Raw genomic sequence first — 25760 nt, forward strand, 5'->3', positions numbered from 1 at the left:
TGAGATGGATGGCCGAATCGTTAGTGCGTGCACGCTGTATCATAAGGTCTTGCATTGAGTCAGCTGGCATGGTTTTAATTCCCTGGCTTTACTTGACAAGAAGTAGGGTTGCCTGTCCAACCTCGTGGGTTTTCTCCAGGTCCTCCGGTTTCCTCCCACTGCTAAAGACCCCTACGTGCAAGCAAATTATTGAAATAGAATTGAACCATATGTTAGTCCCGAAATGACCTAGTTTGTGTCAAGTGGATGTTAAATCCCATCTTGCTCTAGTAAATCCCTGGACTCTAGAATAGAATTTCCATTGTTTGAATTTCGACTTGGAGATGAAAAGGAGTTTGACATCCTACTATATTTCTCCGACTGGGCTAATGAAGACGACGGGCATACGCCATACAGTGGGCTATGAGGGAAGTTTTGCCTGGACAGCGGCACTATGGCTTATTCTTATAGGAAATTCTAACTGCCAAGGGATCGTTTACATGCACAACTATACTCTGTCCCTTGTCAGGCCTTTGGTCCTGCATCACTGATAAGGAGGAACCACGCCGGAAAATCTTGATGAACTTTCTAGGTCAATACAGGGATTGAACACGGAACCCTCAGGTTAGCGAGCTAAAGCCGAACTCACTGAGCCCCCGTGGCCCCAGAATATAACCTTCAGAATTTTTCAATCCTGGTATTCACTTGAAATATCGCTCACAAGAGTGAATATAAAGATTTTCCGAGACAGACCTTCGATTGTCAGTGGTGGCACCTTTGAAGCTAACGCAGGGAAAATATGTAATTCTAATGGGACGAAATAGTTTCATTACATAGCAATACCTTGACTGAGTTCGACAATAAGCATTTTCAGCTCAAGTTAAGCAGAGTGACAAGCAATTTTATGCATAATAAAAGATTAATTGTACAAGTAATCCATTTTAAACAGTTTGGTCGAGGCTATTGGCTTGCTCGTCTTTTTTTTTTAGGCAAGTGACAGGTTTTGATAAAAGAGAGAGAGAGAGAAATAGGGTTTAACGTTCACTCGACACAGACTAGGTCATTTTGGGACTAACATATCGTTTAATTTTATTTCAATAATTAGTTTGCGCGTAGGGGTCTTTAGCAGTGGGAGGAATCTGGAGGACCCGGAGAAAACCCACGAGGTTGGAAGTTTTGATAAATGTTAAGACTAACAAACAGTACATGTAGGACTACATTCCTAATGTCTGCATAACTATTATTCAACAAATGTTTTACATTTTTGTCTAACTACAGACTATATATATTTTGAGTACCCTGTTACACATTCTTCAATGGGATATATAATTTGTCTACTTTTGTTTAACAAAATATCTTTTTGATATAGAGATTATCACTTGGATTTAAACCAGTGACTTGGAAAATCAAAAAAAATATTTTAAAAGAAATGCGAGCAGTAGGTTTAAATAGTTCAATGGACCATCGAAAATTTATAATAGAAACTTTATATTCAATTATTAGAGCAGTATATCCTTATACTTCAACTAGGCTTTTTTTCTTGAAAGATATAAGTAAGGCAAAAAATGGCTGTATATTTGATATTTGTATCCATACTTTATGATGTAGAATGTTGTTTTGCACACATGGTGTAGTTAGAGTCTATAATGACACCCCCATCTGAAGCACACATGATGTAGTTAGTCTATAATGACACCCCCATCTGAAGCACACATGGTGTAGTTAGAGTCTATAATGACACCCATATCTGAAGCACACATGATGTAGTTAGTCTATAATGACACCCCCATCTGAAGCACACATGATGTAGTTAGTCTATAATGACACCCCCATCTGAAGCACACATGATGTAGTTAGTCCATAATGACACCCCTATCTGAAGCACACATGATGTAGTTAGTCTATAATGACACCCCCATCTGAAGCACACATGGTGTAGCTAGTCTATAATGACACCTGCATCTTAAGCACACGTGGTGCAGTTAGAGTCTATATTAACACTCACATCTGTAGCACACATGGTGTAGTTAGAGTCTATAATCACACCACATCTGAAGCACACAGACATCAAATAATAATATGGATTCAATTATGTTTAAACTGTTAAACAAAAAGCAGAGCATTAATGGATAAGATTGATTGTGTTCTGCGCCGCTCTGACAGCAAGAAAACAATTTTCAGTAGACCAATGATTGCATTGAACCGTCTTCATTAGCCCAGTCGGAGCAGAACAGTAGGACGTTAACTCTATTACATTTTATTCCGATTGCATTGGTATCATACAGATGTCAGTTTAACATTTTAAGTTATAATATACAGATGTTAATTTAACATTTTAAGTTATAATTTGTTTATGAAGATGAACTAGGAAGGATGCCTACCAGTTATATTAAGAATACTGTCGCATGTGTCATGATGTTGTCTTACCACTTACATACTTACAATTATTTACCCTAGTTATTCTAATATATGCGCACTACTTACCATAAGTGAAAATGAAATGAAATGGGGTTTAACGTCCTACTGTTTTGCTCTGAACTGGGCGAATGAAAACGGGCATACGCCATACAGTGTGCTATGAAGGAATTTTTGCCCGGACAGCGGCACTACGGCCTACTCTTATATCGAATTCCAACTGCCAAGGGATCTTTTACGTGCAAGCCAATGTGTACACGGGACCTCGGTTTTTTGTCCCATCCGAATGACTAGACAGCTGCTTGTGAAATCACAAGGTCTCTCATTGATTCCCCCGCTTGAAAGTGTCAAGGAATGGGATCACCTGTCCAACCTTTGTGGGTTTTCTCTGGGTCCTCTGGTTTCCTCCAACTGCTAAAGACCCCTACATGCAAGCAAATTATTGAAATAAAATTGAACCATATGTTAGCCCCGAAAAGACCTAGTTTGTATCAAAAGGATGTTAACCCCTCTCTCTCTCTCTCTCTCTCTCTCTCTCTCTGTATGTTAGTATTTCTCTTTTAAGCACACTACATGTTGTTTATGCCTGTCTATGTCATGTAGTCCATATTGGTGCAGAAACGTACTTTATTAGACTAAGTATGGTATTATAGCGTATAGCCTGTTTTGAGTAGGGAGTGAAGACCTATAGAAAGTTATTATACATTCATTGTGTTTAGTATCTATACAAGTTATCAACCTATATTTTTACCTATATAGAACTCTACCAATTATTGTCAACCATTGACAAGACTTTTTAACAAATGCGATCAACTGTTACTCCGATGTTTTATTTGTCGTAAACCATGTGAGACTGGAATGGCCAGTCTTTTTGTGTTATAATTTATATTTGTCAGTGTCAAGAACTTTTGACAGTTTATTTAGACATTAATGTACAGGTAGATTGATTGTGCTGTGCATAGCTGCACGCGAATGGAACGCTCTCTGGATTGTGTAATCGAAAGAGCTATTTATTAACGAATGTGCACGCGATTGGAATCTGTTCGAGGAGTGTTCGTTAATTTTGATATTATCAAGATAACGTGTGTCTGTCTCGGTGTTGGATTTTTGAGCGTCTATTCAATTTGATATGCAGGTTGTTGCAGATGGTTTATTCGTGATGGTGTCAATCAGTTTGGCGTGTGCAATTGTCTGGGATTTAAATATGGAGGTTATATTTATTGTCATTTAATTTTACTTAGGTATTTCTAAATCGATCGACAAAACTGTATTTTGAACTGTTTGGGAAAAGGTTTATCGTTATATATGGTTTGTTCACACAGCAAAAATGTCTGTTAAAAGTGTGTTATCATTGTAATTGTAAGATAAATGTGTCTTAGTCTTAACTTGAAGGAAAAGTGTCTCTTACTTATAATTGAAAAAATATGTGCTTTTCTTGAAAGTCATGGAATAGTGTGTTCTGTTTTTGCCTAAAAGGAAAATTGTGTTTTGTTTTCTCATGAGAAAAGTGTTACCTGGATGGCTAATTATTTTTGAAGAAACATATATTGCTTCTTTGTTTTCCTGTGTCTTATTTTGTAATAGATGGAAGAAAAAGTATGTCCAACATGTATTTTTGCTTGACAGGAAATAATGTTTTATATATTGTTTAATTTTTATATTGGTCTTTACCCCCGATGTTGAAAATATTAAGGGTTTTTTTTGTTTGTTTGTTTTTTAGTCATTTAAGTTAAAATACAAAATAAAAGATGCAAAATATCAGGAACGTCAACGACCTACATTTTTTGATGGTCGTCACTTTGTATTCTCATATGTGTGTTGTAGAAAAGTTATTTACTTCAGTCAGCTGCTAAGATGAATTGAAGTCTTTGTATAATGGAGTGAACAAATTAAATTAGAATTCTCTAGAATGAAAAACTTGTTGTTCCAGTTTACTAGGATTCAAGTATTTTAATTTCCATGCACTCGCTAGACTCAATTACCATATTTTATTCTACCAAACAAACTTTTGTTTAATTTAGACAAACCCATAAAACTCTTTCTAAAAATACAGTCAGGTCAGAATTTTAAATTAAATAGATTTTTAAAAACAAAAATAAACAAAACATACAGATGTCACATGTTTAACTCATGACATTGCTAATTTTTATGGTTTTGATTTACACAAAAGTGCGAATCTAGTTTGAGTTTTTTCTTGTTTTGAGAGCCTGGCAAGGGACAAAGTATATGTGTAGTCATTTGGATGGGATGAAAAAATCGAGGTCCCATGTACACATTGGTATGCATGTAAAAGAATCCTTGACAGTTGAAATTTGATATAAGTGCCGCTGTCCGAGCAAAATTTCCCGGTTTTCATTAGCCATTTCTGTGCAAAACAGTAGTATGTTAAACCCCATTTTATTTCATTTCAAATATCAAACTGTTACTAATCTCTCAAATAAAGCTGTTTTAATATCTAATCTGTGTGATGTACATATTGGCAAAGGGAATTGTAGTTTCTTGGAGATCTTTAAAAGAAACTGGAGACCACATGATGTATCACACTATTGTATGATTGTTATTTTTATGTCTCATTGAAATTATCTTCCTTAATTCAGTTGATGCAGAACAGTAGAATATCAAACTCATTCATTTCATGTCATTTTTCATTATGACTTATATTGATTTTCAAGGATTTCCAATAATTACTATGTGACAAGGAGTGGGGTCGCCTGTCCAACCATCGTGGGTTTTCTCAGGGTCCTCCTGTTTCCTCCAACTGCTAAAGACCCCTACGCGCAAGCGAATTATTGAAATAAAATTAAACCATATGTTAGTCCCTAAATGACCTAGTTTGTGTTGAGTGGACGTTAAACTCTATTTCTCTCTCTCTCTCCAATAATTACTATAGGAGTTATTGCCCTTGAACTTTGCTAACCCTCTAAAGGCTAAGGTTATATCAGAAGATTAATTTAAATCATTTGTAAACGGCTCGGACAACTCAGCTGCTGTGGATGAATGTTTCTTTGCTGGTATATCTTTTAATCATTTTCGATCCCTGCATTGGCCGAGAAAATTCATCCAGATTTTCCGGCGTGGTTCCCCCTTGTCAGTGATGCAGAACGGAGGGCCTGACAAGGACAGCTGTCTCGTCCTTCGGATGATACGAAAAACCGAGGTCCCGTGTATACATTGGAATGCACGTAAAAGATCCCTTGTCAGTTGGAATTCGATATAAGAGTAGGCGATAGTGCCGCTGCCCACGCAAAATTTCACTCATAGCACACTGTATGGCGTATGCCCGTCTTCATTAGCCCAGCAAAAGAGCAGAACAGTAGGACGTTAAACCCCATTTCATTTCATTTCATTTCTTTGAATCATTTCTTTATCAATTATTATATCAGATTTGCGGATGTTGTTTTTTGCAGGAACGTAAAATTAAACTATGGCTGTTTAATTTTTTTGTTCGTAAAAAACCCAGTGCAAGTAGTTCAGTATCTTGTAGTTCACTTAATTAAACAAAAAATAAATAGACAAACTTGTTTTAATGCTGTCATAATCTTGTTTAACAGGTTTGTTAAGAGTGTGTTTACATAAAAACAATTTTTTTTATAAACAATTAAAGCTTATTATATTACTTTGATGTTTTACAACATCCTACTCAGATAACCTCTCTATATCCATGCTAAGGTGATCGGGTGGCTAAAGGGATTAACGTGTGCACGTTAGATCATGGTCTGTCATCAAGTCAAGTGGTGTTGGTTAGCTTTCCCACTTGTACCTGATAAGGAGTAGGGTCACCTGTCCAATCTTGTGGGTTTTCTCCAGGTTTTCGGTTTCCTCTCACAGGTAAAAACCCGTACACACAAGAGAATTATTTAAATATAATTGAACCATGTGTTAGTCCCAAAATGACCTAGTTTGTGTCAAGTGGACATTAATCCCCATCTCCACTGGTTTACCACCTACTGCTAGAACCGAAATATTGAAATAAAATTTAAAATTGAACCATGTGTTAGTCTCGAAATGACCTAGTTTGTGTCAAGTGGATGTTACCCCTCTCTCTCTCTCTCTCTCTCTTATGTGTGAAAGTCAGGACTATTTTCATTGCCTGCTTAAAACTCTGATTTAAAAATAAATGTTAACCGGTTTCACATTTGAATATACATGTAAATGAGACAAGTAAATTAGAACTGTCAGCTGACTGGTGACATCTAAATGCATAATTCATTGAGAAAATTACTTGAAATAGACAAAGGCTCCATTCATATGTCATTTTAAGATTGTTGAATTCTTTTACAAACAGTTTTATTCATGTACTTGAGTGATTCCAGTGTTTAAAAAGTTTTTGACTAGATATAGATTACTTTGCTTGGTACAGACGAGAGTAGCCTTGTCAAAGCATCATTCGTTAATGAACATTAATTGATAATTGTATCATTGCTTGATAAAGTCGAGAGAACCCTCGTCAAAACGTCACTAGAAATAAATCTTTTAAAGGAGCTATATCTCTGTTCTGTGGCACCTAGAAATATGAATGTATATAAATTGATTTACATTCAATCGTTTCTGTTTTTACTGTAATTTCTAATCAGTTCTGTTCGGCGAAATATGTCCAAATTGAATGGCAGTCTTTGACATCTGGTTATTCCGGTCTACTACACCGGTAGTATTCTCCTGAGGGGTATGTTTAGGCTCATTCACTGAGTGACTTCATTACAATTGGCGCCCGAAAGTATTCTGGCATGCGATTTGTGTGCCAATTTTACAACTGTCATTGTGTTAAATATTGAATATCAGAAGCACATCTTTTCACATTAAGATAACATCAATGTTGATTTAAATTGACCAATAAGTTGTGTTTGCAATGTCGAAGACTGTGAATGATATTGAGTTAAAGACTCAATCTGATCAAAATACAGATCTATATTTCGTTTCGTTTTTTTATATTTTCAATGGCCTACACTACATGAAGATCTGACAAGTTATAGCGATAGGTCACGTCAGGGGTCAAAAGACCGACTTATGACAATATGACGTCAGACATTTGATTAACCAATCAGCATTGATGTTATTAGTGGATTACCCACAGTTCCGTAAAAAACAGGCCTAAAGCTCGCCGTGACAGACCGTTTCATTGGCTTATTCCTGACACCATTCAGAACACGAGTTAAATAACAACTCTTCCAGATCCAAGTGTAGTAAAGACAAGTAAAACGAAATTTTGAACTATTAAAAAACGAAAGGAAATAGGATCTGTGTTTTGACCAGATTGGTTAAAGACTTGGCTCCTTTAAGTTACTGTGTCATGTGTTATTCAGATTACTTTATTTGCTGGGGGGTTAGATAACCTCCAAGTCCTCTGGTTTCCTCCCATTGCTAAAAACCCCTATGCGCAAGCAAATTATTGAAATAAAATTGAACCATGTGTTAGTCCCGGGTGGACTTTAAACTCTCTCTCTCCCCCTCCTCCCAACCCTTCCGAACTATCCTGATCTGACCTCTCCACCAACCATCCAGAAACAAGACATTATTTAGTTGATGATACTGTGTATGTAGAAATCTCTGATCACTAACTGTTAAGATTTGATAACCCTTTATTTATCATGGATGGCTGAACACGGCTAAAGTAAAGTGAATTTTTATGTCATATTTATGTGTGTATGATATGACCTATGATAGTCGTTGGTAGATTTTCTACCTTGATAAGTATTACCTGTGTGTATGTCTATTCTGGGTATAAAACATGAATACCTGTCCGACCAAGTATAAATTTAGTGAGGTGTGGAAATATGACTTGGAAGGGTTATTATAGTTCATATATTTAGGACTGTGTAAAGTTTTAGATCTGTTGTGTTTTTAGGATTGTGCAAAGTTTTAGATCTGTTTTTAGGATTTTGCAAAGTTTTAGATCTGTTGTGTTTTTAGGATTGTGTAAAGTTTTAGATCTGTTTGTGTATTTAGAATAATGTCATTACTTACTTGAGAACGACAAGAGGAACTTGTTGAAACGTAGTGTGAAATAAACCCGGTGATTGTTTTCCATATAAATTGTATTTTATATAATATGTTCAGTTACTAAATGCTGTATAAGGATTTGATTAGATCTGTTTGTGTATTTAGAATAATGTAAAGTTTTAGATCTGTTGTGTATTCAGAATAATGTAGTTTTAGAGCTGTCACTATCTGTAAGTGTTACTTTAATCTTTCGATAGGCCTCTTTTCAATCTTATTGAATTCATGCCAGGACATATTCTTTATAATTTGTCAGTGAATGGGGTCAGTGAGTGTTAATTAACAGCAGAGAGAATGTTATGAATTTGGTTGAGGTCAAACAATCAGTTAGTGTTAATTAGTTTCCTCATTATATGATAAAATAGAAAATATTAGAATCAGTTAATAATGTAATTATATGTCAGTAGAACAAAATAAATGATGATATAGACCATGGGGTTTCAATTTTAAACATTTAATATATTTTCCGAATTATAATTGTTTTGATAATCGGATCATTGGATTAAGGGACTCAGGTCAAATCCTTTACTGATACAAACCTTTTTTTAGGATCTGGAAGAGTTGTTATATATAACCTGTGTTCTGGATGTCGTAAGTTCTTAAACAATGAAACCATGATGCACAGAATTATGGGTAAACCACTAGAAACTTCAACGCTGATATTGATTAATCAATATCTGCCATCATAGGGTCAAAAGCCGTTCGTACCTTTTACTACAACCGGTCATCGAAAGTATAAAAAACGAAGCGAAATATAGATGTGTATTTTAATCAGATTGGTGTGTTGATGCTATGTTGGTGTATTATAAAGTATATACAGTAGGTGTGTTGATGTTATATGTAGGTGTATTATGAAGTATATACAGTTACATGGGTTGACATGTGATATACATGTTACCTCTATACCATTGTCAAAAAACACAGACTTATTCTCCGCTTGACAGGTGACAATTTACATGTAAATCCAATTTATGGTATTTTTATTTATTGTGCAGTTTAAAAGTTTAAATTTAGGTATAAAACAATAAAATAATATCTGTACACCCACGTTGAAATGTGGCCATATATATTCTTCACCTGTGTCTGTCTGTTTGTCTAGAGGTTAAAGTTAAGTCCACGAAAACACTAAAATGTCTGTTGCCACATTCTATACGCATGTGTTGGCGTACATTTTCTTCACTCGTGCGCGTCCATTTGTCTAGAGGTTAAAGTTATTGTCAAATTGTCTTGAAATTAGTGTTTCTGTTTCTGAGTGTATTAATTTTCATCAATTTTCAATAACTCGAACAGCTGATTACTGGTCACACTAGGAAGAACTAGAATCCAATCAAATTTTATTATTTCTGATTATTACTTCATGTGTTGCTGCCCTTGATTAATTTTAATGTCTTCTAAATACACCATTTAATTACCTTAAAAAAAAATACAAATGTGACCGACTTTATGAACTACTCTAAAGACCTTTCTAAGTATAGTAGCCTATTTTTATTCTGACAAATCATATTGTTAGCAAATTATTGTTGTTTTTTTTGTTATGACTTTTTCACATGTTTCATTGTTCAGCATTCGTATGAAGGTTAAATGAAGTGACTTTTGAGATTGTTTACATATTTTATGAATTTTCATTGTTCGTATGAAGGTTGAAATAAGGTGCTTTTTGAGAGATTTGAATAGCTTACAAATTATTTGTATTCACAAGTTAAAACCAGTGTCCGAGCAGAGATGTTTTTATTTTAGAATCAGGGTGGGTTTTTCAACTGTCACGGTAGATATATCCTGTGTTGGTGTGTCGACAAGTAGCCTGTTTAAAACTAGGTGAATACTTTGAAGATTTGTCAAGTTCCCATTGAAACCTGTTTCTACTTCTGGTGATAAAATGATAGCTGTTTGGATTAAACTTTTACTGTTTACATTGGTATTATAACATTTATGTCATGTATTTTAAAATGGATGAAGATTGCTTCTAGGAGAGCTACTTTTCTTGTAGTTATGTTGACAAAATACTGTGTTTTATAGTGAAAAGATCGTTATGAATTCTGTGAAAAGTGAATATATATTTTAGTTTTACTGTTGAGAAATTATAACATTTATGTCATTAAAATGGATGAGGATTACTTTAATTGAGTTATTTTTGGGAAGTTTTCATTCTGTTGACAAAATGATGTGTTGTGTAATGACAAATTCTCTTTGAATTGAGTGAAAAGTGAAGATATGTTTTGGTTTTACTGTTGACAAAATTGTGTCCTGTTAAATTTATGTATTGAGGTTACCGCTACTGTGTAGATCCTCTAGACATGTATTAAATGTCTTTATACAAGAACAGTTCAGTTACTTAATAATAACAACACAACTAGATGAATTTACTGCTTCTAGGATAGATTGGAAAGTTATTGAAGGAAATTGTTTATCCTAGTTAATTTTGAATGTATTTGATTTACTTATATTTGGGTTCTTATTTGATATGGTGTCCTTGATATCCCCAGCTACCACTATTACTACTACAATTTTTCGTCATTGCTTGGTAGAGTGTGGCCGAATGGTTAACATGTGCGTGTTGGATCATTAGGTCGAGAGATGTGGTTTTTGATTCCCCGCTTGTACGTAACAAGGAGTAGGGTCACCTGACCATCGTCGTGGGTTTTTTCTGAGTCCTCCAGTTTCCTTCCACTGCTAGTGGAGTTAGACCCCATATCTCTCTCTCTCCCTCTCCCTCTCCCTATTCTTCTATTCATTTCTGGTTTCGATTCATTGGTTGTTTCCTTGGTTGTACGTGACAAGGAGTAGGGTCGTCTGTCCAACCTCATGGGTTTTCTCCAGGCCCTCTGGTTTCCTCCCACTGCTAAAGACCCCTATACGCAAGCGAATTATTGAAATAAGTTTGGATAATGTGTTAGTCCCGAAATGACCTAATTTGTGTCGAGTGGAGTTAAACTCTCTCTCTCACTGCTTTATAGAAATACATGTGCCTTAAAGTGATGAGTATTAAATCCAGTTGTGTTATTATGAATGGTTTATGTCTGTTTCTAAATGTCATTTAAGGACAATATTAAAGAAAGTTCAGTTACTTGTTAGTTCTACATATTGTTTTAAAGAATGAAATGTTATTGTAACCAGAATGTTCTTTGATGTTTGTGATAACAATGAAAAAAAATTCTTTCATCAATCTCTTAAAGGATAAAATGTACAGGTTTTGTGGTGTTATTACAAACATGACATAATAAAAGGTGGCTGACAATAGAAGTACAAAACTACGGAAGCACAATGATGACAATATGGATTATGATAGAATAGTGAGGATATTACAGTAGTAGCTCGATAATGTCATGTGATACATTAGATTCGGTTCCATCAGCTCGTGTCAAACAACAGGCTGGTCAACAACATCTACAAGCTAAAATAAAACTCTGGTTTCATTGGTTGATTATTTATCTCGTTAAGGTGTTACCGATCTCGTTAGCTAATGGATTCCTCAATTTCTTATCATGGTTGACGATCCTTACACCTTACAGGTAAGTTGAAAACTGGTTGTGTGAATAAATATTAATTATTGAAAATATCTATACTTTGTGTATTTTATCCCATTTAGTCATGCTGTGTCATATATTTTATTAAAAAATATCCATGACCATATCACATCTAGTTAGATATTTCCTCAGATACTGAAAATGATGTGTGTGTGTAAAATGGCCGACAATGATGGGGTCAGGTAACGTCTTACTGTTCTGCTCCGACTGGGATAATGAAGACAGGTATATGCCATACAGTGTGCTGTGAGGAAAAATTTGCCTGTACAGCAGCGCTACGACCTACTCTTAGTCTTATATTGAATTACAACTGACACATGAGCTTTGAACTTTTACGTGCACACCAATGTGTACAGGGGACCCTGACAGTTGGAATTTGAAATAAGAGTAGGCTGTAGTGATGCTGTCTGTGCAAATTTTCCTACTCCGCACACTGTATGAGATATACCTGTCTTCATTATCCCAGTCGGAGCAGAACAGTAGGACATTAAACGTCATTTCTTAATTGAATGACCTGACAAAACCATCATAAATCACTCTGACTCTGACTGTAATTGTGGGATAGATATAGAACCTTTCCTTATAATGATATCCATTAGTTCTTTATCAAGTTTCCGAAAAGCTTGGACCAGATTTGTAAAGAAAATTTATTTAAAATAACGTAAATGGAGTCAAATGATTTAGCAGTGTCAAGTATCAATGATAGTCTACGATCTGAAAAATTGATGTTACACATATTATATAGTTGACATTAATTCAGATAGCATTAATGTTTTATAGTTTTTTTTGAGACAGCAATAATGTTTTATAGTTGGTACGTCTTCATTACTCCAGTAGAAGCAGAACAGTAGGACGTTAAACCCCATTTCATTTTATAGTTGGTTTGAGCGAGTTGAATATAATTTATTGTTATTATGTTGTACAATTAATGCTGAATAAGAAAAACGAGTATGTAAGGCAAGCCTGGAAATGAGGCACCTGTTATAGACTTTGTCAGACACAAATTATCACAAAACATTTTATATATTATATTATATGTATATTGTGAGATAATTTGTGTCTAACAAAGTCTGTAACAGGTGTCTATGTCCAAGTGCAGGTGCAAATGAAAGGCCTCCAATCATATCCCAAAACTTACACATCCAATAGACCAACGTTTTTATCATAGATACAGGGACACCTGTTGCGTTACAATAAGTGTGCACTCATGGATGCAACAAATATTTTGTTTTCACATTTATTAATAAATGAAATGAAATGGAGTTTAACGTCCTACTGTTCTGCTCCGAACTGGGCTAATGAAGACAGGCATATGCCATACAGTGTGCTATGAGGGAAATTTTGCCCGGAGCGGAGGTACTGCGGTCTTCTTTTATATCGAATTCCAATTGTCAAGGGATCTTTTACGTGCACACCAATGTATACATGGTTGTTTTTTTTTGTCCCGTCCAAACGACTAGAAAGCTGTCCTTGTCAGGCCCTCCATCCTCCATCACTGACAAGGGAGAACCACGGCAGAAAATCTGGATGAACTTTCTCGGCCAATGCAGGGATTGAACCAACTTCCAGGCTAGTGAGCCAGCATCTTACCCACTTAGCCATTGTAACCCCCCATTTATTAATAAGATATTAATCACACAGTTGGGATATATTGGCCCAATTTAATAATAATAATGATAATGATATTTGTATCGCGCAACTATCCAATCCACTAGGGAATGCACTAGGCACTAGAAAATGTTCTCACTTTGGAGTGTTAATGATAGTGATTAAACAACCAAGTTTTCACTTTGAATTTAAAAACCGACACAGATTCACATTGTCGGATATTTTCTGGAAGTGTATTCCAAACAATTGATGCGCTGTATCGAAAAGTTCTGGATCCAAAAGATTTCAAATTATAGGCATGTGCATCCAACAATAGTTCCCCTTCTGATCTAAATATGTAAATTCTAAATGGCCTAACATACCCCAGAATGACTGAATATTTGTTTAACTTGTATTTTGGACGAGAATTTGTAGCAAGTTGAAAACTCCAAATGTCAGTAGATCAGCTGGTGGGTGATATGATCTTTCAAAGGTCAAGGATAAGAGGTCACGATTAGTAGACAAGTTTTTTGTCTCATTCATCTCATTCATTATCACATGAGATTTCTTACTTCTCATGTTTTACTTAATGTACGTCAAAACCATAAAACTGTGGGAAATAAAAAACACGTCACTGAATGACTGATACTGATACATGTTTTTGATCATTCGTCATTGTTAAAGAGACAGTAGAAGAAAAGAAAAAAAGGCCAAGAAGACAATGACATCATCACAGCCATTTTGGAATTGTGACATCATATCAAAAATTGAAGTCTGTTAATCAATGAGCAGTTGTCCAAGGAAAAAACATGCTAAGATTTATGTCATTCATTGATTGAATTGGCTGAGGCATAGTTATATTTTTAAGAGCTTCATCCCACAGAACAAGAAGAACAGCAAGATTACAGCCATCTTGGAATTGTGACGTCATATCAAAAATCGAAACATGTTGATTGTTTGTGAATTGGTGAAGCCGTAGGCTATTTTTGGAAAGGGTCGTCCCCAAGAACAACAAGAACAACAAGAAGAAGTACAACAGTTGAAGCACAGTTCCTGGTCTTAAAATACAGGGTAATTCTGTGATGCCAAACCTCATCTCTTGACGAGGGATATTTAAATGGGCTCCATGTCCTGGTGTTGTTTCCAAAGTATACCTGATAAACCGTCCCCGTAATATTATTTCAAGTTGTTTCTTAAACCTTACATTCCCATATTTTGAATAATTGATTCAGAATTGTCAGCAGCCCATACAAACAGGACGAATGGCGATAACTCATTTAACACTATTTTCATTGTTAAGGGAAATACTTTCGTCTTTTATTTTATTTCTCTTTCCACATGTCCACCATTTTTCAACAAGTCATGACATCATTCAAATAAAAAAAAGTTTGTTTTGTTAAAAAAAAAATCTTTTGATTGTGACAGATGACTTTTAAATCTAACGTGATCCCGTCTATCACAAGGTAAATCTTGTAGAATTTTAGATGAACTAAAGATTTGATTAGACACATATGTTCAACTGAACACCATATAGACTACGACAGTAAGAAGATTGATCACATACCATATACCTCATATGTGATGTCATCATTCAGAAGATAAATCATATATATATAAATATTAGCACAACCGTATTGCTGCACTACTTTGTTTCCCGGTAAATGATAAAAAGATAAAAGGTATGCTAACACAGACATTTTAAAGTACTTTTTCGCTCATCTGGGGAGCTTGTTAAAAACAATGTGTTTATGTGTGTGTTTATAGAATTTAGACTTACAACCTGCTGAAGATAAATAATATATGTATATCCCCTGCGATATATTTTTGGCGAAATTGAAACTGGCATATATATAATTGAGAGTGTTTGTATATACATGTATGTTTACAGAATATATCACTGTAACCCAGGTATCATTTAATCTTGTTTATCTAGCACTAATTTCTTTCACATTCGTTTACTATCAAATCTTTATTTAAAAATTCATAAAAATCGTTTAATTTCACAAAAAATCATCTAATTGTACTTATGTCCAGTTTAAAGCTGACTGATTTATTTTGATAATGAGTATCCAATTTACAAGTATTTAATTTCCTGTTCACTGTTCAAAAATTAATCATTATACATCAGTAGTCAATTGGGTTGTTTATTTTTTAACAATGATTGAGAAATTAAACACTTGTAAATTGGACACTCATTATCAAAATTAAATGGTCAGCTTTAAACTGGACAGGTATACAAATTAAACGATTTATGGTGATGTTAAACAGTTTTTATGAATTTTTAAACAAAGATTTGATATTAAACGAATGTGAAAGAAATTAGTGCTAAATACACAAGATTAAATGATACCTGGGTTACAGTGTATACTTACAACTGAAGTTTTTAGAGCCATAAACCTGGAAATTTCAACATTTATTTATTTAAAAGAGAAGTGACAGTTGGTAAAGGTGATCACATAATTCAGAATTTTATGGAATATAATTAGTGTTATTAATGAACCAAGTTTCGACTAAGATTCTATAGTATCAAGAAAACTAGAATCAACTTATTTCAACTTTTAAGTTTTAGGGAGTCGAGGGGAATATTTAGAGTACTTTAACACTTATTTTATGATGACTTATTGTATGTCAGCCATGTTTAATTCCATTTGATGTTATTCCTGTTATATTGGTAGAATCTTTTATTATAATCACATTCTCAAAAACACACTTTTATGGATAACAATTACTATGGTTTATTTCACTGCGACGTTTCAACAAGGTTTCACAAGTCGTTATCATGCTTGATAACAACTTGTGAAACCTTGTTGAAACGTTGATAACGACTTGTGAAACCTTGTTGAAACGTCGCAGTGAAATAAACCATAGTAATTGTTATCCATAAAAATGTGTTTTTGATTATGTCCCAATTACTAAATGCCATTCAAAGAATATAATCACATTACATGACAGGAATCTGACCAACAAACATCATATTCATGTACATGTATAATGACAGAAATGTTTGAGTGTATGTCTATTGTGTATAGGGGGCCACGGTGGCTCAATCAATGAGTAAGATGTTGGCACGCTAGCCAGCCTTGGAGGTGTCAGGCCGAGAAAGTTCATCAAGATTTTCCGGCATGGTTTCCTCTTGTCAGTGGTGCAGGATGAGTAAGATGTTGGCACGCTAGCCAGCCTTGGAGGTGTCAGGCCGAGAAAGTTCATCAAGATTTTCCGGCATGGTTTCCTCTTGTCAGTGGTGCAGGACGGGGGGGCCTGACAAGGACAGCTGTGTAGTCATTTGGATGAGACAAAAACTGGAGGTCCTGTATACATTTTGGCGTGCATGTAGAAGACCCCTTGACAGTTATTTAGAATTCAATATAACAGTAGGCAGTAACACGCTGTCCGGGTAAAATATCCCTCATAGCACACTGTATGGCGGATGTCCCGTCTTGATTAGTCCAATCGGTGCATATCTATTGTCTATACATGATGATGCGATTATTTTTGTTATCAGTTGATAATGGGCACTAACCCGAAATGCAACCAGGATTCAAACTACTTTTCTTTGAACACGGTCTTGTCTAGTTTGTTGATTGGGTAACATTTTATTACCCATGTATTAACATTGTATCCTCATCCGTATCACTAGAGATCTGACCTTATTTGTACTGTACAGGGATTCTTCAACCCATCGGCAGTACTTTCAGTCAGGAGTGAATTTGTCAGTCTTGGATTTTAATTATGTATGTACATTACCCTAAATGTATGCAAATCGAGACCTGTTAATTGTGTCAAAATGGACTGGATGTTTACATCTACTATCAATATTACATAAAGGAGTGTCATCCACTGTTCAACTTGGTTAACAAGACGTTTATATCATGCCTGTGTTTTAAAGATGATTTTATACTGTTTTAAACTGACTATAAAAAAGATTTGATGTCTTTCATGTATTAGTAGATAGGTTTTATTTTAGAGATTTTCAGAACAATTGACGAACTCTGTACATGTATTTTAGACGTTTTCAGAACAATTGACGAAATCTGTACATGTATTTTAGAGGTTTTCAGAACAATTGACGAACTCTGTACATGTATTTTAGAGATTTTCAGAACAATTGACGAACTCTTAATATAAATTTTTAGAGATGTTCTGTAGTACTAATGAGCTCAAATTTCTGGACAATTGTCCTTATCATTCAGTCCAATGTTATGTTCATATAATTACAAAAAAAGAGTTTAGGTTAAAGGAAGAATTCTCAATCTTTTTACATGGGGTCCCAGGTGCTATATTATGATTATGAAGCACACGAGACCCCATATTTTACATGCTATAGCGAAGAATTCAACTGTAATCATAATTATATCTTTATATCAGAAATCTGATCAATGGGATCACAGTTTCATGCTTCACAATGGTTACATTCTAGCATCAGAACTGGTGTGCTTGCTTCATAATAGTTCTTTTTCATAAAAATATACTGTGTTAGTCTCAATATGGCATAGGTGTTCAAAATCAGTTTATTTATAGTTGTAGTAAGTTTTATTTTGTTATTTTTTCAGGTGTTCAAGATGTAATCAGTGTCTACCCAATTGGTATTTTGAGAAAGATGGCCGACTATTCTGTCATGAAGATTATTGGGCTAAGTTTGGAGATGCTTGTAATGGATGTTCTGATCTTATAACTGGACCAGTCATGGTGAGTAAGGCCAAATGATATACAGCGTAAAACAAAAATCTCTATATTAATTATAGATATCTAGAGGACAAATCCTGTTGTTTAAGGAGATTACATCTCAAATATTCATCATTAGGACCGAAATAGTGTTTCTGTTTTATCTGCTGATCATCATGCATATTTGGAATTCTTAATCTACACTAAAATGAACTCAAATAGATTATTAAACTTTTAGTTAAAGATACATTGAATGATTTAAATAATGACTTGGCTAAAATGAAGTCAAATAGATTATTAAACTTTTAGTTAAAGATACATTAAGTAATGATTTAGATAAAGAATTGGCCGTTCTTGCTATAATAGTTAAAAATAGATAATGCGAAATGAATATTGAAAATTTCATTCAAATTATTATTGTTTGTAGTTTTGACAAGATGTGTGCATTGATTGTTTCTTATTGTAATCATGGTACTGGAGCCATCCGATGGCATCAAGAGTTGATTATGGTCTTGTCATGTTAATAAATGTCTAATTAATAGTTTATATTAATAGACCTGCAATAGGCAGATTTAGCTCTTGAATAATGTATCTTTGAAGGAAAACAAAATTAAAATATCAGCATTATTTAATCCGATAACTTGATTCAATCAGATTAAAATGAGGCCCATCAAAAGATTTTGGCTTATTTATATCATAAGGTCTATCATTGAGTCAACTGGCGTGGTTTCGATTCCCTGCACGTATGTGACAAGGAGTAGGGTCACCTGTCCAACCTCGTTTCCTCCTATATTGTACTGCTAAAGACCCCTACGTGCAAGCAATTATTATTGAAATAAAATTGAACCATATGTTAGTCCCAAAATGACCTAGTTTGTGTTGATTGTACGATTCAGATATTTTTTTATCAGAATATTAAATTTGTAATTTTCAGGTTGCCGGTGAACATAGATATCATCCGGAATGTTTTAAATGTGTTCACTGTGATGCTTATATTGGAGATGAGGAAACATATGCTCTTGTAGAAAGATCAAAATTATTCTGGTAAGTCCATTAAATATAAATCTATAAATAGTTAAAGACTTTTTATAAATCAAGAAACTTATTAGTTAGTCAGGGGGGTTGGATGGTCAAATTGTTAGCACGTGGGTGCTGTATCATAAGATCTGTCATTGAGTCAAATGGCATGGTTTCAATTCCCCGGTTGTACGTGACAAGGACTTGGGTCGCCTGACCGACCTAGTGGGTTTTCTCCTGGTACTCCGGTTTCCTCCCACTGCTAAAGACCCCTACGTGCAAGCGAATTATTGAAACAAAATTAAACCATATGATAGTTCCGAAATGACCTAGTTTGTGTTGAGTGGACGTTAAACCCCATTTCTCTCTTTCTCTAGTAGGTAGCCAAACTCTAAAATAATGATGTTAGTTTTGCCTGAGAACATTGCTGTAAAAAACTCCAGTCCCAGTTTCTGTCGTCTAAAACTTGCATTCCTCAAATCATTATAGATTAGACATTTTATCCTGTGCTGAATGATGTTAGGAAGGGATTTTTTAAATGGACTTTGTCAATCAATCCATCTCGATTTCGTTTTGCACATATCTCTTAAACTGGAATTTTGTACGGTCCACTTATCAATCTATTGCCTTTGATATGTACTCAATTATGGCTTTGGTTTACTTTAAATATTTCGAATTTGTCATCATATTTGTTATGTATATACTTATGGCTTTCTTTTACTGTATATAAATACTTAAGTTTTATACATATATGTAATCATTTGCTTGATAAAGACCAACTTCAATAGAGGGCTTGATCTCGCCTTAACTACGTACATCTTATCAAGCCCTTCACGTAATACCCCGCATATTTTAGCACTAATTTCGATTGGGTATAAGCCCAGCTTGTGATCCTATCAGATTCCTTCGTTAAAAATATGGTTACGATTATCAAGTCTCGCACTTCTAGCTAAAATGTCTACATGTGCTGGAAATCATGGTTGATCAACAAAGTCTGTAAACTTGTCTATTTCTTTTTCTATGGAGGCCGCCATGTTTGTTTACAGAGTGTTATGTGCCACGACCTCTGATTGGACAATGCTAATTAGTCACGTGTAAACACAAGGAGCGCAAAAATTTGTGAATTGTTGAGTATTGAAGCAACGACTAGATGTTGTAAAACTCACGGTTGTTGCTTCAGGAACATGGATAAAGACGAGAGTCTCATCGTCGAAACGTTGCATGTTAATAAACCAATAATTGTTATTCCATAAATAGTGTTAGTGTGTTACTGTTCAATTACTAAATGCCACTTAAACAAGTACCTATTTAGTGTTGCGCCTTTTGCTAATTAGACATGCCTCAGATTTAATTCTGTTTATGTTTCCATGGTAACAAATTTGACTTAGTTTTTGGTATACAGGGGTGTGAGATGTTGATGTCTTAGTCTTTTTTATTCTTCTTTCAGTGGAACATGTTACACAAAGGTGATGAAGCCATTGCTGGCTGCATCTCCACGACGACGGAAACCACACTCTATACAGTTAGTAGAAATTCCTGCCACACCTGATGGGAATCGTGGAGTTCAGTTCTCTATGGACAGACGAAGGAATTCTAGTCGACCATCTTGTAACAGTGATGTATATCGTAAAGCACCAATAGTCAAAATTACAGAGTAAGTAAAATATAACCTTGACCCCCGCCATTCGGATAGAAGGGGGACTATTAAGATAGGCATTATGAGCATAGTCTACTTGGGCTAGCAGAGATGAGCAATTTGATTTGTCAATGCTTTGAAACAAGATAACTGATTCTAATTAATTGAGAGAGCTGAAACTTGGTGTTGCCTGGCAACCTATCTTATAGATATTGTAATACACAACTTCTAAAGTGATCGTGGTTATCATGATTACTACAGACCCCCCTCCCCAACCCTTTGATATTTGTACTGTAGTTTAATTATATTGTTTACTTTATGTTCTAGTCTAGATGTTAGTCCAGATCTACAGGGTTTAAAGATAGGAGATCGTATTTTAGAAGTAAATGGATTGAGTGTACGTGATAAGTCAACAGAGGAAGTAAGTACAAGGAAAGATTCTTCTACTGATTTCTAGTTTCGATTGATTATCAGACGGATCAATACAATCATTAACCTTGTTATAAATTATTGGTGTGTTATTTCCGTGTCAGTGAAATAAAATGAGATTTAACGTCCTACTGTTCTGTACCAACTGGGCTAATGAAGATGGGTATAGGCTACATCATGTAGTGCACTATGAGGTCAATTTTGTCCAGACAAGTGGCATATCTGCCTACTTTTCGTCGAATTCCAACTGTCTAGGGTTCTTTTACGTTCACACCAACATGTACGCAAGACCCTGGTTTTATCTCCCATGCAACACCTGTATGCTAGCCGGGGGGGGGGGTGGGGGTGGATGGCCGAATGGTTAGCACGTGCGTGCTGTATCATAAGGCCTGTCATTGGGAGGAAACCGGAGGACCCGGAGAAAACCCACGAGGTTGGACAGGCGCCCCTACTCCTTGTCACGTATAACCGGGGATTCGAAACCACACCAGTTGCATCAATGACAGACTTTATGAAACAGCGCGCGCACGCTAACCATTCAGCCATCCACCCCCCACCCCCCCATCTCTATAACTTCTGGTTAGTGATCGAGTCATTGCTTTACAAACAGAGCCACCATGGCTTCCTTTGTGTCAGTGAAGTGTATTGTATGGTCAATAAATTAGGCCATAATATAAATAAAAATATTTTAGCTCTCTCAGATAATCCTTCATCATTTAAAAAGGGCTGCATGACATGTTTTTAGAAAATAACTCTATGTATATTTGTAAATGGATCCAGGGCCCTTATTCACGAAAACTTAAACTAAGTTACAACCGAAATTTTAAGAAATACTGAACTTCATTGGATATATGCAAATTGATTTTACTGGTCAGCCAATCGAATTGCAGTATTTCTTAAATTTTCGATTGTATCTTAGTTTAAGTTTTCGTGAATAAGGGCCCGGAAGTGTGGTGTAGACTCATTTATCAAGTACATGTACATAATCATGATAAATATTACTGACAATCATAAATAATACTGGATAATCATAAATGAAATGAAATGGGAATTAACGTCCTACTGTTCTGCTCCGACTGGGATACTAAAGAAGACGGGCATACGCCATACAGCGAGCTGCAAGTGAAATTTTGCCCAGACATTGCACTAAGGCGTCTCTTATATTGATTTCCAACTGCCAGGGGATCTATTACGTGCACGCCAATGTGTACATAGGACCTCGGTTTTTTTGTCCCATCCGAATGACTAGACAGCTGTCCTTGTCAGCATTACGAGATAATTGTAGTGCCTTGAAATGTGACAAAACTAAAACACAGAAATACAAACCTCCCTCCCGCATTAGATTTTTGGTTTACAAGGATTGTCAGAGAACCAGAATAATTTTTTGGGATGGCCTAAGATGCACTGGGCGTCTTAATATTGGTATATACTGTAAGAAATACTTCCTAGTTGAGTATCAATTCACAGAATGTATGAATTATTCACCAGGATATGATACATATAGTCACTGAGTTATTTAAATATTTCCTGTCATTTTGTTACACATTGTATATAAATGTATTGATGTATGGCTGGTCACAACACACAAGTCAACACCGAGTTCAGGACGACTACACTTGGGTTTCAACTGTCAGGAAATTAAACTTGTGCTAAGCTCAAATGATCGCTATGTATTGATGAAAAAGAAAATTTAAATATCCTTTAGTTAGTGGTTCAATAGAAAATCAATATATGGAAACTTAAATAATGGTATGTTATGTTTCGTTATGACATGTTACGGCAGACATACTAACACTACAGTAAGACTGCACTCTGTTTCAACTGTCAAGAAATTAAACTTGTGCTATGTTTAAAATGCTTGTTATATTCAGTAATGGTGAGAAGTTAAATATCATTTAGTTTATTGTCAAATAGAAAATCACTCTAAGGAAGCTTAAATAATGGTATGTTACATTACAACTCGGGTATTGTTTAGTTGTACTGTTTTAACAGAAGTTTCTGTATTTAAAGTTTTGTTTCAATCCATTGTTAGGAAATTGGTAAATCAGTGAGAATCATTAAACAATATTGTGTTACTTGTGGTGTAGTTTAAAATAGTTCATCTAGATTACTAAATCAGTGAGAATTATCAAACAATATTGAGTTCCTTCTGTTATGTAGTTTAAAATAGTTCATCTAGATGAACATTGATTGTTGGGTTTATGACTGTTTACTTTCACTAGTAATGTTGGGTACTTAACAGACTAATTAATTACTCAACACTGCTAGTGTTATTCTGTTCTAATAAAAATTGTTCAATGTTAGCTTCTATAAAATTTTCCTATAGTTTATTTCTATGTTTGTAAAAGTTAAAATATGACGTTGTTTTCTACTTCAGATGGATGTAATATTTAATAATTCTACTGATGTGTTACATATTACATTAGAGCGTGACCCTTCACCCTTACGTAGTAATTCTGATTCTGACAGTCCATCAGATACATGTACTCTATCGTCACCTGATGAAGTTCTCATTGGTAGTACTCCTGTTAAATTACGACCACGTTCAACGTTAAAGGCTAGAAAGTAAGTTAGCCTATACATCTATTTTATGAGGGAGGAGACGTGCTATAGGGGTGATGATTTTCCGTGATCGCGGAATTGTCCACTCAAAACGGAATTTGAAATCTCACACGGAAAAAGACGGAAAAGACGATATTTGCTGATACTAAACACAAACTCAAAATAATTTTGCAGTTATCCAAGTATTTCATCTTTTTATTCATAAAAATCGGAAATATTGAATGATATCGCGTGGTTTTGTTACTGTCTATTTTAGTATTTCGCTACTTTCATTTCATCATTTAGGAATCATAATTTTAATCGAAACGAAAACCCGTCTTTCATGTATCCCATTATAAAATTACTCTGTAGTTTAACTTGAATTAAACATTGTAATGTATATATATGTCTTAAAAAAAACTTCTGTCACTTCATAAAAGTAAAAATCGTTTCATTTACTTCTTATTTTACTGCCGGGCTCGTGACTCGTGTTTATCCGCATTAACCACGTGACATCAGAAATATACCATAGCCTTGTGAATCCAGCCCTTATTCTCGAAGAAACGGTAGTAACTACGAAGATGTCTGGATAAATCGCGACTACACCTAGCAGCTGAGAAAAATGGCTTCGTCTGCTAAAAAGATGAAACGAGCTCACAAGATGTAATTTTATGTTATTTAATTCGGGAAACAGGTTTAAAGAATAACTAGTCATTGAACATTACAAGTCATTCACAATTCAACATTTGTTATCATTGGTTTAAAATGATCCGTTTTGTAATAAAAGGCATTTTAAGATGTTTTATTCATTTATTCATAAAATAACATTTTATCTCGAAAAAACGGAATATGGTCAGCTCTGAAACGGAAAATAACGGAATTAAAAATACTTAAAACGGAATTTGCTATTTTCTGAAACGGAAAATCATCACCCCTAGTGCTAGCTTAATAAGTAGGAATTGTTTGATGTTGACGGATTAGAATAAACCATTTTATTTTGATTTTATTTTGATCATTTGAGCATATTTGGCATCGTTCCTTCCTTTGCCGGATGGATCAATCTACCGGAGAAAATTAAACTAGCTAAAACAATACAGAATTTTAAAAGTTTGCCTAAAGACTTTAGTAAAGATACATTATGTAAGATTCAGACAATGAGATGACTCTAAGAGTTTAAAAAGAAATATTAAGAAATCAAAATATTGAAAATTTCCGTGAAATTACTCTATTCTGAGCAAAGTTATGAATGTTTGAAATTTTGACAAGATTTAGCCTAAATAGCCTTGATTGTCTAGTACCATTGTTACAATAATAAAAAAAGTCTCAATTATCCATTTTAGTGTTAAATTATTAAATGGCGTGGATGTTCTAATCCATTTAATATCTTGACCATCTGATGGTCTAGAGAGTAATTATGAGCTTGTCGTGTAAATAAATGGCTAAATAATAATTCAATTAACATTTGAAGCCAATGGGCAGATTTAGCTCTTACATAATAAATCTTTAAGACACGCTTTATCAAGAAAAGTTTCCAGTGTTGGAACAGAGCAGACTTTAGTTTGAAATGTTGCACTATATAATTATGCAAGAATCGTTAAAGCAGTATTTATACCGGTAATACATATAGGTTCAGTCCATCACAGAGAAGACGTTCATAATGTTTTATAATATTTTTAGTTTCAGTCCATCACGGAGAAGACGTTTATAATGTTTTATAATATTTTTAGTTTCAGTCCATCACGGAGAAGACGTTTATAATGTTTTATAATATTTTTAGTTTCAGTCCATCACGGAGAAGACGTTTTTAATGTTTTATAATATTTTTAGTTTCAGTCCATCACGGAGAAGACGTTTATAATGTTTTATTATATTTTTAGTTTCAGTCCATCACGGAGAAGACGTTTATAATGTTTTATAATATTTTTAGTTTCAGTCCATCACGGAGAAGATGTTTATAATGTTTTATAATATTTTTA

General features: G+C 34.7%; 1 protein-coding gene across 1 annotated transcript; it reads left to right on the forward strand.

Moving 5' to 3' along the window:
- Window positions 1-3126: 3126 nt before the first annotated feature.
- Window positions 3127-25492, forward strand: LOC126824248 (LIM domain kinase 1). The gene is made up of 8 exons (XM_056101691.1): window positions 3127-3332; window positions 11562-11897; window positions 18050-18185; window positions 19096-19205; window positions 20626-20832; window positions 21142-21235; window positions 23621-23808; window positions 25462-25492. The coding sequence occupies exons 2-8, from the start codon at window positions 11707-11709 to the stop codon at window positions 25490-25492; spliced, it is 957 nt and encodes a 318-aa protein (XP_055957666.1). The 5' UTR covers window positions 3127-3332; window positions 11562-11706.
- The last annotated feature ends 268 nt before the right edge of the window (window positions 25493-25760 follow it).

Source organism: Patella vulgata, chromosome 6, assembly GCF_932274485.2.
Source record: "Patella vulgata chromosome 6, xgPatVulg1.2, whole genome shotgun sequence".
Classification (NCBI taxonomy): Eukaryota; Metazoa; Mollusca; class Gastropoda; family Patellidae; genus Patella; species Patella vulgata.

Coding starts and splice junctions, on each gene's coding strand:
- LOC126824248 (XM_056101691.1), top strand. CDS start 11,707: ATGTCATGTGATACATTAGATTCGGTTCCATCAGCTCGTGTCAAACAA. Junction 19,206..20,625: donor GAAAGATCAAAATTATTCTG/GTAAGTCCATTA, acceptor TTCTTCTTTCAG/TGGAACATGTTACACAAAGG. Junction 23,809..25,461: donor TCAACGTTAAAGGCTAGAAA/GTAAGTTAGCCT, acceptor TAATATTTTTAG/TTTCAGTCCATCACGGAGAA.